The sequence below is a fragment of the Buteo buteo genome, chromosome 4 (assembly GCF_964188355.1).
Source record: "Buteo buteo chromosome 4, bButBut1.hap1.1, whole genome shotgun sequence".
Lineage (NCBI taxonomy): Eukaryota > Metazoa > Chordata > Aves > Accipitriformes > Accipitridae > Buteo > Buteo buteo.
In genome coordinates, this window is record NC_134174.1 from 61,073,340 (window position 1) to 61,088,648 (window position 15,309).

The 15,309-nt window shown below is 36.0% G+C and overlaps 1 protein-coding gene across 1 annotated transcript in view; it reads left to right on the plus strand.

Annotated features, from left to right (window-relative positions):
- The window catches only part of ATRNL1 (attractin like 1), a 537,457-nt gene that overhangs the window by 57,936 nt on the left and 464,212 nt on the right, over positions 1-15,309 (plus strand). Inside the window, exons 6-7 of the mRNA XM_075026472.1 lie at positions 5,784-5,958; positions 7,177-7,264. Of these exons, the coding sequence (XP_074882573.1) occupies positions 5,784-5,958; positions 7,177-7,264 (263 nt within the window). The remainder of the gene's footprint in view (positions 1-5,783; positions 5,959-7,176; positions 7,265-15,309) is intronic.

Genomic DNA, 15,309 nt, shown 5'->3' on the forward strand with positions numbered 1-15,309 from the left:
TTGAGTATTAGAGCTGTGAAGTTTTCTAAAAGTTGCTAGCCAAGATACTAGAGCTCAATATCCTGCTGGCATTAGCATGGAGTCTCAAAATCTGTAATCCAATGGGTACTGCCAGCTACTGCTAATCTGAAAAGTCCCTGTTTCTTTTAGAGACTAAGAAGCAGAACATTTTATTTAATATTAAGATGACAAATCTCATGCAGCTTCTACCAAAGAGTATACTTGCGCTCAGTCACGAAAGATTAGGAAAGCTTTCCGTGCAATGTGCTTCCAGTAAAGACTGCCATGGCATCAGGCCTTGTTCTTCTGTACCAGCCTAGCTGATCCTGAGTTTGAGACCTGAAGTCAAAGAGTTAAAGGGCACTGTTGAGTAGAACACACCAAAGGCCAGTGCCGGGCAGTGCAGCCCTTTTGGCTTGCCTGCTCAGACTGACCCTGCAGATTCCCCAAAGCCAGATCGCCCTTGGATGATCCACTCTTCCTGGCTGAGGAAGGAAATGGGACTGAATAATAGCGACCAGGTGGCGTTTCAAGAACTGCATCAGCTTGTGTGCATTAGGATTTCTGACTGTTTCATTCATGGAGGAGGCTGAGTCCTGGCACAGCTTGCTACCATGCTGCTTTAGCTGGAGACCTGTCCAGGATCTCTCTGCCTACCATTACGTCTCATTTGGAGCTAGACTACTTGCAGGAGGGGGGAAATAATTGCATCCTGTGTGGATGTTGCGGAGCTGTGCTGTGGCAGTGTAGGGATACATGAATACACCTACTATTACAATGCTGGTGAGCTGTTCTTGAACATTTATCTTTTCATTTACATAGCAACTTTGTATTTTTACGTCATTACTATCTCATCACTTTCCTGTAAGAAAGGTGATTTCCTGTAAGAAAGGTGTAACTTTGAATAGAATTTTTATTGAAAGTATATTCAGATATATTCTCTTTTCTAAAAAATATTTTTCATAATCTCAAAGTCATTATCATATGAAGATTTTATTGGGTACTTCAGAATAGTAATACTGTGTTTATATTTGTGGTGGTTGAAAAATTATGTTAAATCAATAATTCTCAACTCAAATGATCAGATATCAAACAAATGTAGAATAAAGTACAACAAATACTAATATTTAAATGCTTTGATTAGATTGTATGAAATACAGGACTGTGACATTTGTATTCAACACATCAATACTTCTGGTTTTTTTTCCTATGATCCCAAGGGAAAAGATTAGGGTTGAAGACAGTAGATGATGTTTTCTCATTAGGTGGAAATTGATCTTATGACTTGAGCTACTGGAACAGATAGTTACTTTGGCAGTTCATGAAACTCCTCAATAAATAGAAATTAGATTCTTTCTTTTGTGTTGTGTGGGTAAATCACTTTTTTAAACCTATAGAATTTTTTCCTACCTTTGAGGATAACATAATTGACTTCCAATTCAGGTTTATAAAGTTGTTTGCTGTTTTTAAAGCTTCCCCCTCCCCCCCCCCCCAAGTGGATTGAGTAGCACATTAGGAAGATAAGAAAGAAATCCAATTTTAAATAAATGGAGAAAAATAATATTTGCATAGAAAATAATAAAAAATATTTTTCATTATCTTTGTTCTGCAGTTGTAGTGCTCTCTGTTGCACAAAAGGCATGTATTTAGTGAATGTGATGTTTCTGAAGAGAAAATGTATTTATGCTGAAATAATGGTGATATTTCATGGTATATGTATTTAAGTAGGAAAACCTGTAAATGATATTTATAAGTCCTACAGTTACCTTGCCTTTATAAGCTACACAAAAGCATTTGCTCTTTAAGTGATGTTTCAGTAGAAGTCAATATTATTCTATTGCTTTGGTTTTTTTTCAACTATATATTCCATTTTTGTACTGATTGATCCATAGTGTGATAACTCCAGGAATGTTTTACACTTTCACTGAAGAGGCAGTCCTGGCCATGCAGTCTTACTTGTGTTGGCACAACTATGCATATGTGGGCAAGGTGAGACGTACAAGGGAACACAACCAGATTAAAAGCAAGCCAGGCTGAAAAGAAAAGCAAATGTATGCATTCCCTTGTCTGGGTCATGGTGCAGCCATATGAAAACTTGTGCCAGTAGCAATGATAGCTGAAGAGTAAGCAGTGAGGGGGGGCCAGGAGTGCCTCTTCTGGTGGCAATGTCAACTGATGTCACTTTAATGCATGTGTGCGTCATGCACAGGGTATTGATGTGTTCTTTGAAGAAAAACTGCTGCTTTCAAGCTCCTAAGTTCAGGTGTGTCTCCTTAGAATGTGTCCTTTCTCCATGCTAGAACAAGACCTGGGGACATGGTGTGTCTCCTCTCTATCTCACTTTTCCTGTCGTTTAGTGTAGACCTGCAGTGAAACACTGAGACTGTAAGAAAGCTATCTGTGACCTTCTTTCAATCACCAAGCTGCTTCACAGTATTGTTAAGATTTTTGCATTGTTAACTTTTTTTACAAAGTTTTTGCTTGTCCTCATTTTAATATAGTCAATGTCATTTAAATGTATTTTGGATTTGCCATATGAATTCTTGCGGTTCCCTGTCTCCAGAAACGAAAATCTCAAATCAATTGGCATGAGTAGTTTGTGTGTTTTACTCAGTATTTGCCACTAGGGGACACTATTGACCACTACATTTCTGTGCAAGAATGGTAGCTATAATAAAAGACAAATGTTTTTATTTTCTGACTGGAGGCACCGTTTTCATAATTCTAAGCTCTTCCCTGATCAAAGAATACTTAATCAATTGTTTATTTTTAAGCACTTTTAGATTCAAATTAAGTGTTTCCTCCAGTGATTTACCAAATCAGAATCTTGCTGAGGTTACAATTCTATTACAGTATCTATTATTAATACTTAAGAAATAATATACTGAATTGTTCATGCTCTCATTAGATCTCATTCAAATACCATTAATCTTTTCTGGGAGAAGGTATAATGAACAATGGGAATTTAGTATCTCCATAATTTAATGAATGGAAGGTAATTTGAATACTACCGGACATCATTCTTCTATAGAGTGCTAGGAAAAGTTGACAACTGGTTTGATACAGATTAGATGCCTGGTTGTTGGTGTATAAGAAGTAATTGTAACAAGCTGCCCAAAAATTGATAATACACATTGGAAAAATGTAATACGGCTCCCCGCCCCAGGAAAATATATTTTAAAATTATGAACTTGATGTAGATAACTTATTTGATTTAGTAAACTTCAGCAGCTCTCTTCTAAATGCTTGTCCAGTCTCTCCATGACTTAGTGTAAACCTTTGCATCCAGACCATCTTTTGTCAGGAGAGCGTCCTTGCCGAGGAGATCTTAATACTTTTTCCATGAAGAACTACCTCCTCTTGTTTGTTTTGAATGTGGCTTCTTCAAGCTGCATTTGATAAATCTTGTCTTATATTCAGAGAGGCTGTGGACTCTTCATATCCACCCCCTCTGTGTCACTTATTTTATAGACATTTATCATTACTTCCAAATTTTCTTTTTTTCCAAGTGAAAAAGTCTTAGCCAACTCAGTAGTTCCATTTACAGAAGCCATTAAATTCCTTTTAACATCCTTACTACTCACCTGTAAACAGTCTCCATCTCTACTATATTTTCTTTCTTGATAGGGCACACAGTTTTCTAAGTGTAGGCAAACCACAGATTTATACAGTATGGTAACAGTGTTCTCTATTCCTAACATGTCTTGGTTTTTTTGACCATTGCAGAGTGTTGATGTGATATTTTCATAAGTTATCCTAAGATGAGAGTTTGCTACTGACTAGTGATGGTTAGTTAAGAGACCATCTCCTTTTCAGTCAATCTAAACCATAGCTTACTCTAGTTTAAAATTTATCTATGTTGAATTTCATGTGTAATTTTATTGCCCAGTCACATGGTCAGACAAGAACTTGCTCTGTGGTTCTTCAAAGGCTGATCTTATTCTTTCTGCCCTCTAGTAGTTGCCTTTATCAATAAACTTTCTTCACTGCTCATCCTCTTTCAGGATCATTAATGTGTACGTAGAATACCTTGGATATAGGCAGAAATTCTTGTGGGAGTCCACAGGTGACCTTGCATTCTTTAAGAACTGGCCATTTGCTCCTGTCTACTATTTCTTACTATATCTTACAGTCAATTATTTAGCCATGCAAAGGCCTTCATTCTCTTGCTACAAAAGTCAAGTTTCCTCAAAAGTCTTTGGTGAGGAATTTGCTAAAAGCCTCGTGAAAATCCATGTCAGTGTATCAATTGGATCACCCCATCTTGATTTCTTCACAGAACATTAATAAGTTTGGAAAACAGGCCTTTTCTTTATGAAAGCTATACTGATTTTTAAGAGTAGATGGCAATTATCTATCTGTTGACTAATTCTGTCCATTCTTATAGTTTCTGCTGATTCCTCTGGTAGAAACAGAAGAATAGTAGGCCAGAAGAATAGTAGGCCAGTAGTTTTCCACATCTTCCCTGGAACCTTTTTAAAAAGTTGATGTCCTGTGTGACATTTAGGATGCAGACTAGGGTTGGTTTTTTTTTTTTGGTGTGTTTGCTTTTTGGTGGTGTTTTCTTTTTCTTTTCCTTTTTTTTTTTTTTTTTTAGCATGTTATCATTGAATTTCCAAAGAGGGTTATGCCCATTCTGACTTCAACAGCTTTGCTTTTTAGTAACGTCCAGTAGCTCAAGGGAAGGATTTATCCCAGTTAGGCAGGCTGAGAGGGACATAACATTGCTTATAGTATCAGCATCAAATTACAGAAATAATTTAGCTGTTGTACAACATCTGTATGGATGACAAAAATTTCAATTCCATGATTGATAATGCTCAAAGTGGAACACAGTGGTGTCCTAAAAATTCAGTGTTCCCTATCTAGAAAAAAAGCCAGTCAATAATGACGTACAGTCACTGACAAGAGGCAAATAGTGCATGCATATGCTGTCCTTTTTTTTTTTTTTTTAAGCAAAGTTCTGAATATATTCAGATTTTGAGTAACAAGATTTTAAAGTTATTCCAATGTCTAGAGCATAAACTAATGATGAAGAGATCACATTTTGGTTACTACAGAACAAATGAAAAATAAATAATTATTTCTGCTGTTCTGATTTTAATAATCCTGTAACTTAAAAATGATGCATTTTGCTGACATTTCCTTATTTAGCAAAAATCATTGGTTAAAATACACTCTAAAATAATATCTAGTTGTGGGGTTTGGTAGCTTTGTCGAATGATCTATAAAATTTTAAAAAACTTAAATATTTCAAATCTTTCTTTTTATAAAGCTCTTTGCAGTGTATTTTCCTCTTGAAAGATGATGTGGAATGACATTGGAAAAGGGCAAATTTTTATTCCTGAGATTTAATATAGTATAGCCTATATTGTAACTTAATTTACTGTAATGTTATTTGCTAGTTCAAATATAATGTAGTTTCTCTCTGGAGGTAACATGCAGTGTGTATTGTGCTACACATTTTAGACCTATACAGTGTCTAAAAATATGATGCATTACACCTTTCTTTCAATTTGTGACTCATACAGTATGTTTTCTGAGAAGAATGCAGAAATGGATCATTATTGTTTGAGCTAATCTAATGCTTTCAATTTGACTGACATCCCTTGTTGTCAATTTTTTTTTTCATTGAGCATCTGTTAAACATAAAAGTGTATACTGTATTTTATCAGAATGAGCAATCCTGACATCTGTAATTAAGCCTCCCCTGTTTCTGCTTTATTGGCTTTAATGTTCCTGTCTAACAGATTGTATAAACTGCACATTTGTTTACAAAACAGGTCCAGATTGTTCTTTGAATGTCCCTTCCACGGAGTCTTACTGGATTTTACCAAACGTAAAGCCGTTCAGCCCTTCCGTGGGCCGGGCTTCCCATAAGGCAGTCCTACACGGGAAATTTATGTGGGTGATTGGTGGATACGCTTTTAACTACAGTTCATTCCAAATGGTGTTGAAGTAAGTGATTTCTCCGTTGTCATAACCTTTCTGATGTGGTCTAGGGAAAACAGGTCTTACCAGGGAGGTAGCCTCTATCCTGCAATTTAATGGAAGGGTTTATATATTCTTAGATTCTTTAATAATGGTCTTATTTTCTGCTTGTAATTTTCTTATGATTAAAAAAAGTGAAAATATGGGTAACATCAAACTGTATTTGATACTAATATGTAATTTCTGCAGTTGTGTGAAAACTGTTGCTATACTTTGCTGCAAAACATAAAAATGTTTGTGGTGATAAAATGGCGAAAGAAACCCATGTGCTGATATTTTCAGACAGTACATCTAGAATGCTATCTGCATTATTGAAGTTAATTTATAATTATAGGAGACTTGTATTTAATGCATGCACTTAGCCTGTTGGTGCCATGCCAGTAGGGTTAGGCAGGTCATCTGTATTTCAGTAGTTATATTTATGACAGTTTGTACATATGTGTATTTGATCACCTATTGAAAACAAACTTGAAGCAGGTGTAAATATTACCTAGGTGATTTGGATGGTAACTTGTAAATATGTAGAGGCCCTAAATGTGGGAAATGCAAGTGTTAGGATATGTTTTTTAGCATGCTTATTTCTCCTATTTTTGTCTACCTCTTGTTTTCTTCTACATGTTTGCAATCATCCAAAACAAATCCCATCACCTTTGGTGTTTTTCTTTTCTACTTCTGTCGTTTATTTTTTAGCTCTCTTCCAGCTTGTGTGTTAATGCACTAATGGATTAATTGTTAATTAAAATTTAATGGAAATTAAAATCAGCCATGCAGCTGAGAGGGTGCTCAACAATAAGTCTTCAAAGTAGTGCAAAAGGTTGTGACATGAGCAGTTTAGCGGGGTGTGGGTTTTTTATGTAGCTAATAACAGTGAGTTTAGCAACCGAGTTTCATAACTTTCTGTTATGAAAAAAGTCTGGTGACTTTTATTACAGTCCCGTTTTCTGAGATTGTTGATGGGTTCCTGCAAGAGCTGCTCCTGTTCGGCTTTGATGAACACTTACTACACTATCACAAGTTAATATACTGTTGTAACAGTTACAAGAGATCAAGTTACTGCAGCTAACAAATTACCACATCAGATAAACAGTGACTGATCAAGTCTGCCAAACAGAAGTTAGTCTGAACATACAAACCCCTCTATTTCTCTGCTGGTAGAAAATGTTTACTGTTCTATTTCTCTTCTAGCTACAATTTGGAAAGCAGTATATGGAACGTAGTTCCGGTATCCAAAGGGCCACTCCAGAGATATGGACACACTCTTGCTTTATATCAGGTTTGAATTCTTCAGCATTCTATTTAATGAATTTCTTTGTGTGTGCCATTAGTGATCTTAAAATGATTCATCATGAACATAGATTTTTGAGGATAATTTAATTTCTAGTCCCTAAACATTTTGTATTAGTGTCTTCTTCGGTACTTAGATGTAGTGCACAATTTTTGGAAAAAAGATTGCGCAGTAGATCTCAGTCAGTTATTAGCTGACCATAAACCCTCAGAGCTAAACCTGCCAATAAAAGGGGGCTAATATAATTAGAATTGCAGTAAGGGAAGGCAAGCTGGGAGCCAAGGGTGACTCCAGAGTGGGCAGTGCCCTTGCTGACCAGGCACCATGCCCAGGTTCTGGTAATAGGGTCCTTTGACAGCCCCAGACGTGGTAAGTGATGACCCAGATCCAGAGACTATCCAGGGAGTGCAATCAGGAGCACAAAGAGACAGGGCCAGAGGCAGGACTGGAGAGAAGGCTACAGCATATGCTTGAGGGGTCCATCCAGGAGATAAGCTAGCTACAGTGCAGGTTCAGGTCCATCCAGGAGGCAGGGTCACCCGCAGTCAGGGACTGAGGGTCCATGGCTGAGCTCTGGGTGAGGCTAGTCAGGGCCATTAAGGCTTGTTAATGCCCTAAAGGCCATGATAGTAAGACATACATTTTTATTTTTGTGCTATTACTCTTAATATAGAACCAGAGCTCCATTAAAATACAAACGGTTGTTCTATAGTATCTTTCTACTGTAAGTTCAAATAAATACGAACTACTGGCAGTTTTGCTTCTGCTGGTTTCATGTAGTCTGCATGCTGCTTTATTGAAAGAACATTTAAAGACTTATTTAACTCAAAAAAAAAAAAAAGGAGGAAATATTCTTTGCACTGATAGACTATAGAGGCAGAAAAGACCTTTGTTAAAAAAAAATAAAATTGCTTTTTGTTAATTTGTCAATTTTTCACTAGTGTTAGTCACATTTCCAAAATATAAAGGACCAAAAGTGAATGCAGTGCATAATTTAGCCTTGTACAGATGATGGCAAACTTTTTAACTATGACAGAGAAATACAGAATTTATATGACAAATTTGGAGTTGTTGGTATAAGACATCTCCAGTAGGGAAGAACAAAAAAGATTGTATCAAGTCAGACCAGAGTGTTCATCTAGCCTGGTAACACGTCTTGAATAGTGGATAACAGCAAATGCCTAGGGAAAAATATCAGAAAAAATGACAAGAACGTATAGAAGCTTCCTCAGAATACCATCCCAGTCTGCAGCTGGGATTTTCTAAGATACGGTAGTAATTTTGCGGGAAGATTATGAATCCATGTTTTTTATTTTTTCCAGATTTTTGGACCATATATTTATTTTAGCATTGATGCCATCCTGTGCCTAAGAATTCCAGCATAGGACACTGGTACTAGCTGGATTAATTTTGATAATCTCTACTACTAATATTATTTTTCGTTTATTTTCTCTGTACCACTCATGATTTTTGGTAAACCCATCATACCTTCTGTTGCGTTAAAGGGTAAAGGAATTTGGCAGAAAATAAACCCCCTTGCGTTCCAGCTTATCCTCAGATGTCAGAGGGGCTGGGGGTGGCTAGGTTTAGTTTCTGAGTAATGTCCAATTCAGCACTATAAGTCTGGTCACACAACTGTCACGATGATGGATGTACTTATAGCACACTGCAGTCTTGGCTTAGCTGCGTTCGATGCACGAGAATTACCACACTTAGGGAGTTTGGTTGCGTTAACGAACTATCACGACTAGATTAATGAACAGCGCAGTTTATTAAAGCAACAGTACAGGTTCTTTCGGATTGTCGGTGATAAATACACTGTCTGCAAAGCACATGCAAATATCGAATACAGCGCGCAAAATCAAAAAAGAAAGCAACTCTATATAGATTTCTAAGCTTCCTGGGGAAGCACTCAGTACAGCCAAGTGTTCAAATCTTACCCGATAGGTGTCCGTAAGGGGGGGGAAAGAGGGGTTCATCCTGTTGACTGATCCCAGAAGTCAGCCGTGTCCTCCTGACTTGTCTATGATGGTATCTTCCCTAACAGTCTTCTTTTTGGGTCTTTTTATACTATTTTTCCTTTTAGGTGGAGCTTGAGTGACTCTAGTCATACATACCTTTACTTTGATTGGTATAAAGTTGTCTTGCTTTGCTTTTAAAGGTATAAGCTAGAAAAAATTCAGAGCGCATTCTCTGTGAGGGGGCGGTTGCACTTTGGACGTGTGTAACTTTTGGGATGGAGGTGTGTTTTGGTATTATAACGATATTATAATGAACAAAGTTCATCCAAAGGACATGTTACATGTCAGTACCCCAGAACTGGGCACATATGATATACATCAAAAGTAGGTCATTAGGTTGACAGAATGCCCATTATTTTACCTCCTTGCTTCAATGGATTCAATGCAGGGACCAACCATTCTTGTTCCTATCGTTTCAGTTCCCCATCCCTGTGATCATAGACCCCAGCCGCGGCATCTCGACTCCCCTCCACCCTCCATGTTACTTTTCAGAGTTAGCGTACCAAGTTCCCGTTGTGTTGCCAATATCTAAAAGTTGTAGGTTATGTTGCTCAGGGAACTACCATGGAACCGATTCTTTACGTGTCCTCTGCATTCCACCCTGGAGGTTCACCTTCCCTTGAGGGGGGTGTGTCGTATCGACAAGTCACCTCCAGCAGTCACCCCACAATCCTCTCTCTCTCTCATTTCTTTTTCATGCTGAAAATTCCTTGCATTTTTAATAATCCTCTGGAAGGAAGCTATTTCATATCTTAGACAACATAGTACCATTGCCTCTACCTCCTCTAGTTCTGTTAAATCCCTTTGGAGATAGGGGGCATCACAATCTTTAGTGTATTGGTACCTCAGAGATTAATGTCATAGAATTAATGGTCTGATTCTTAATGGTATTTTAGCTTTTTGAAAATCTGCTGTTGGCTTTGAACTGGTATTTTCACAGAACTATCAGTTATAACCTCAAGATCTCATTCTAGTCAATTCAAAACCCACCACTGTACTTACCAGACTTAAAATTGTTTTTTTATGCGTATGCATCACTTCATGCTTATCTGCGTAAACTTTTATTTACCTTTTTATTCATCCTCGTATTGCACATTCAGTATTATGAGATTCTTCTGCAATTCTTTGCTTTTGACCATTGTCTCAACTATTTTGAGTAACATAGTATTGTCAAAAAACATTGTCATTTTTCCATTCATCCCTGTGCCAGATTGTTCAACATACTGAAAAACAAACAAATCCCAACTGTAGATCTCTGTGGGACACCACTAATGACCACTCTTCATTTAATAAGTGACCATTTTCTTTTTCCCCAAACTTTCCTTTATTGAATTATTTAGCCTTCTGTTCTCTGCCTTGCTTGTCCCAGAGCATCTTAGTTTCTCTAAGGCATGAGGAACCTTATCAAGCATCTTTTGGAAATTCCAGGTAACTGTGTCAACCAGATCTTTGATTCCTTCAGGAAAATCCAATTATTTGCAAGATACAACTTCCCTTTTCAAAAATTAAGTCTTTTCCTCAGTCTGTCTGTCTTATGCATGTGTTCACTGAATTCTGTCTTTTCTGCCTGTTGCTTTTCAGTCTTTTGGTACTGGCACATTTTTAAGGAGGGATTCACATGCTACAGACAGGGGTCAGCTGTTTTGTTCTTAAATTCCTTCAGAACTCATCCTGGTGACTAGTTGCTGATTGTTTTGTCAGTTTTGTTTTTTTTACTATAACATTCTGTTATTAATTTCTGCTATGGAAATACATGTATAGTCTACCATGAAGACCTTGCGTGGGAAAATTAACTTCATTTTATTGCTGTGGCTTTATCTTCTCAGAATACTCCTTGAGACTGTCTGTTGACACCAGAAATTATCTAGTTGGCAGTATTGCTAATGTATTTGAAAAATGATATGTTAGTACTTCATATATAATTTTGCTCATTAAACTGTTTCATGGCTTGCCTTTATATGTGCCTGCGTTTTAGCCTGCTGGAGGTTTTGAACCTTTATTTTGAAGTATACTTTTTATTCAAACAGTTTCCGTTATCCTCTTGTTAAGTTAAACTTTATTTATTTTGTTATTTGTAATGGGATTTTTTTTTTTTTAAATTGGAAGCATTCATATGATCTGAGCAGATGTCCTTAAAATGTCATCATACTTTCATTAAAGATTTTATCCTTTTAGTTGTAGCTTTTAATTTCTTTTTTATGATTGGTCTTCCTTCTATATAGTGCTCCTTTTGAAGTTAAGCAGAATTGTAGGTGTGGGTGGATTTTTTTTTTTCCTGGCATCTGTTGCTCTTCCAGAGATGTTGAATCTGTACATGGCATGGTTAATATTGTTGAGGCGTTTTTCAGTAGTAACATGAACTAGACTCTGTGCGTGCCCCAACATCAACTCAAAAAATGCTTTTCTTCTCATCAGTTCCCTGATTAATTACTAATGTATTATCTGTTCTTTGAAAGGTCAGATCTTTCTGACCAGTATCTTTGGTTATTACAGTTCTTGTAGAATGTGGACCTTTTAGTTGGGAAACATTCAAGTAATGTATCATTTAGCAGTTCAGAATAAAGGCTTACAATATCATTTAACCTTTTTATTTGACAGTGCTAATATTTTCTTGAGATATTGCAGACTAAAAAGGAACCATTTTAGAGATACTTTTACCAGCAAATATTAAATATAATAGACCTTTGTTAATTCAGAGATCTTTCTGGATGTCAGTGAGGAAGTGCAACTCTTATTAATATTAATGAAAGCTCTAAGCAAGTGTGTAGTGAAGAAGCTCTTGCTGTTGTCAAAGGTGCATGTTAATTAGTAAACAGAATTCACTAATAATGAACACACCACCGCTAATGTCAAATAATTAACCAATATGTTGTTTGTACTACTGATTATGTCAAATATCAAAAATTACATGGGCCAAAAGGAGCTGATTATGTAAGTTGAAGAAATTTCAAGAGAAAAAGTACATCCTTTTGCAATAAGTTTTTAAATTAACTTGTTAGGATAAACTTTTGACATTTTTCCTTTCAGATGGTCAGTCTCTTGAAAAAACAGAAAAATAATTTAGCGTGAAGAGTAAATACCTAGAGATGGCAGCTTTGAGCTGTGTTTTGAGCTGTGTACTAGTTATTGTGTAAAGTTTCCTTTCTATTTGAGAGAAAAAAATATCCACAGAGAAGAAGTTAGATTAAGTTTTTGACTTGAGCTCCTGAGATTTCAAAGCCTAGCGCTAGACTGGAGTGAGAGCACAGAGCTAGTATTGCTTGATCGCGGTGCAAGGTAAATTGAAGCTATATAATTGACACTGTGGAGAATGAAATAAGTTACTGTGCCTATTTCCCTCAGAAAGCTTCTTTAGTTAAAATTGAAGTACTGTACTTCTTTATTCTGAAGGAAAAAGATCAGAAGACTCCCACTGATGTATAGTTATAACAAGTGACTAAGACTTTTTATGCATTTAAAGAGGAGAGAGTATAAGAGTGTTCTTGCTTTTAGACCAACTAAACTGTTAGATAGTATTACCTTCCAGTGCCTCTTCAGACTGGTTGTTGGAAAGGTGCTACCTATCTCTGTTAGCAATTGTTTCTTCTGTATCTGGGAGATTGTATATAGTTCCTGGCATCCTGATACTGAAAATATCAACATACTTTGAAATAATTCATATAAGAAATATGATTATAAAGATATTGGTGGAAATGGCTTGTGATATTTTTAAAGCAGGCACATATAGCTTTGCTAAACAGTGACTAGATAGGGAGTTAGACAGTAAATTGAAAAATACTAGATCCCTGGAATAAAGTAGAAGGGGAGTTACATACAAGGTGTGTGTATGGTCACTGCTGGGAGTTTACTCGGTAGTGAGCTTGTGGTTGTATTGCAGAATTCATCCTTGTAATTAAACTGTTGCTAGTGGTCCCAAGACAGTGAGAAGGATGACCGGGCATTAAGATTTGTTTCCTTTAAGATTGGCAATAGGAGTGAAGCAAAGAGGCAGGCTGATAATCGTAAAGTAAGTAATCATAAAGCTGTTTTCCAGTATATGGATCATTTTATATGTAGTCAAATTTAATTTGACTCATTTGAGTTTTACCAATGTTACTTCCAATTTTAAAGCTTTATTAAAAAGGGGGCAATTGTTTTGATTCCTTTTCCAAATTAATTGGTATTGATGTTGAGTCTGTATATCTCTTATGGTATTTTTTTTATTAGTCTAATCAAAAGCTAGTGTTAACAAAGAGTAAAATCTTTTTCTGCTTTAATATGAGTGAGACAAAATCTTTCACCAATTGGCTTATTGTTATTCTTTTAATGCCTATTTTTGTTGGCTATTGTAGTGTGATTTGGAACAGCACTAGGAATGTGAAAGTATTTTCTAACTATTCTATTAATAATTATTAGCAGATTGTACCACCAAGTGGCATAGTTTTATTATTTTATGACTTTCAGTTATATCTTATGAACAACTTGCTTTCTAATTCTGATTTGCAGACCTCAGAAGTATATGAGAAGTAAGTGAGATGACCTGTCATACACTTTTTGCATGTAGGTAAAAGCCTATTCAGAATTCCTCTTCAATTAAATGGACCTTAATCATCAACAGATTTGTTCCTTTGTATAGAAATGTGATATTTTTCATTCATTGTTTCAACATTATATACCAATTGGTTTGAAAGTTGAAGTCTAAGCATGATTGGCTTTTATGTCTAGCAGATCTCAAGGCAGATGCCTGGTTAATACTTTTCTATGCAGTCTCCATAACTTTTTCCTTCCTTCCAATACGTTTAGTCCAAATATTAAATGTACAAAAGATCAGACTGACGTCTCTACTAAAATCCTAGCTTTTACTTTCAACAGCTTTAAAGCTCTGTTCACATAGTTTTATTTGCATGTTTTTCTTCAGCCTAGTTTTCTGTTAAATGCAGGAATGTTAATGCAAACAAGTAAATTTAAAATTTTGGTTTTTTTCCAAAAGCACACTACCTTATTTTCCTGACCTATATTTTGAATGCCACTGTAGTCCAGGAAAAAAGTTACTGGCTTTTAAGGTATATAGGAACCAACTTAACTGAATCTTTCAATGAATTAATACCTTTAAATGTAGCCAGCAACAGTGTGGAAAAACTGTGGAAATAATGAAGAAATAAAGTGTTAGCGCTCTTGATTAGGCTAACCTCCTGAACATGAAAATTGCTGCAGTATGTACTGTCTTGAACTTGAATTTGGTCCTGTTGGGAAACTTAGGTTATAATATGCTCCTTGTGTAACTTAGCAGGTTCTTATTTGGTGAGGATATAGTTACACAATAAGCTAAGAATATTAAAGCAGGCTGCAGGAAGAAGAGTTAAGTGAAGACTGCTTTCCAGTCTGCCAGTCCTGATCTAATGGGAGGATTATGGGATCAAGTAGAGATGTTGATTATTTGTTTTTTTCTTTTGATACAACACGTAAAAGTATGTTCTTGATGTTGTTACCATATTAAAGGAGGTAATGGTCTGGGGAAAGTAAAAGGAGGTATTAGACTGTCCTAAACCAGCTGGCATGTACTGAATGCAAAAAACAGGCTTGAGATGGATGAATTATTGCCAGATTACTTTTTTTTGAGTCTTACTTATATTTTGTTTGAAAAATAAAAAAAAAAAATCCCCAAACTTTTTAATGATGTACAGATTCGACTAAACTTTTAGAAATTTCGGGAAAGTATAGAGAACAAAAGTTCTGATGAATTTTTGAATCCTGTTAGTTTACATAAAGTTAATTTATATACTAATGGATGGGTACAGTCTATGGGAGGAAAACAGATTGATAGTCTTGTTTCAGGAAAATGGAGAATGACTCTTCTTCAAGTGGTTTATGAGTAGCATTCTTTGGCCAAATTTTCAGGAATGGATTGGATTTATATAAGAATTAAGGCAGAAAACTTGATTCTGAGAGAGAAAAGTTTCTGTGTAGCAATGATACAGTTTAGAAATACAAAATGAAAACTATGTGGTTATTTTAACATGATTAATTTACTTC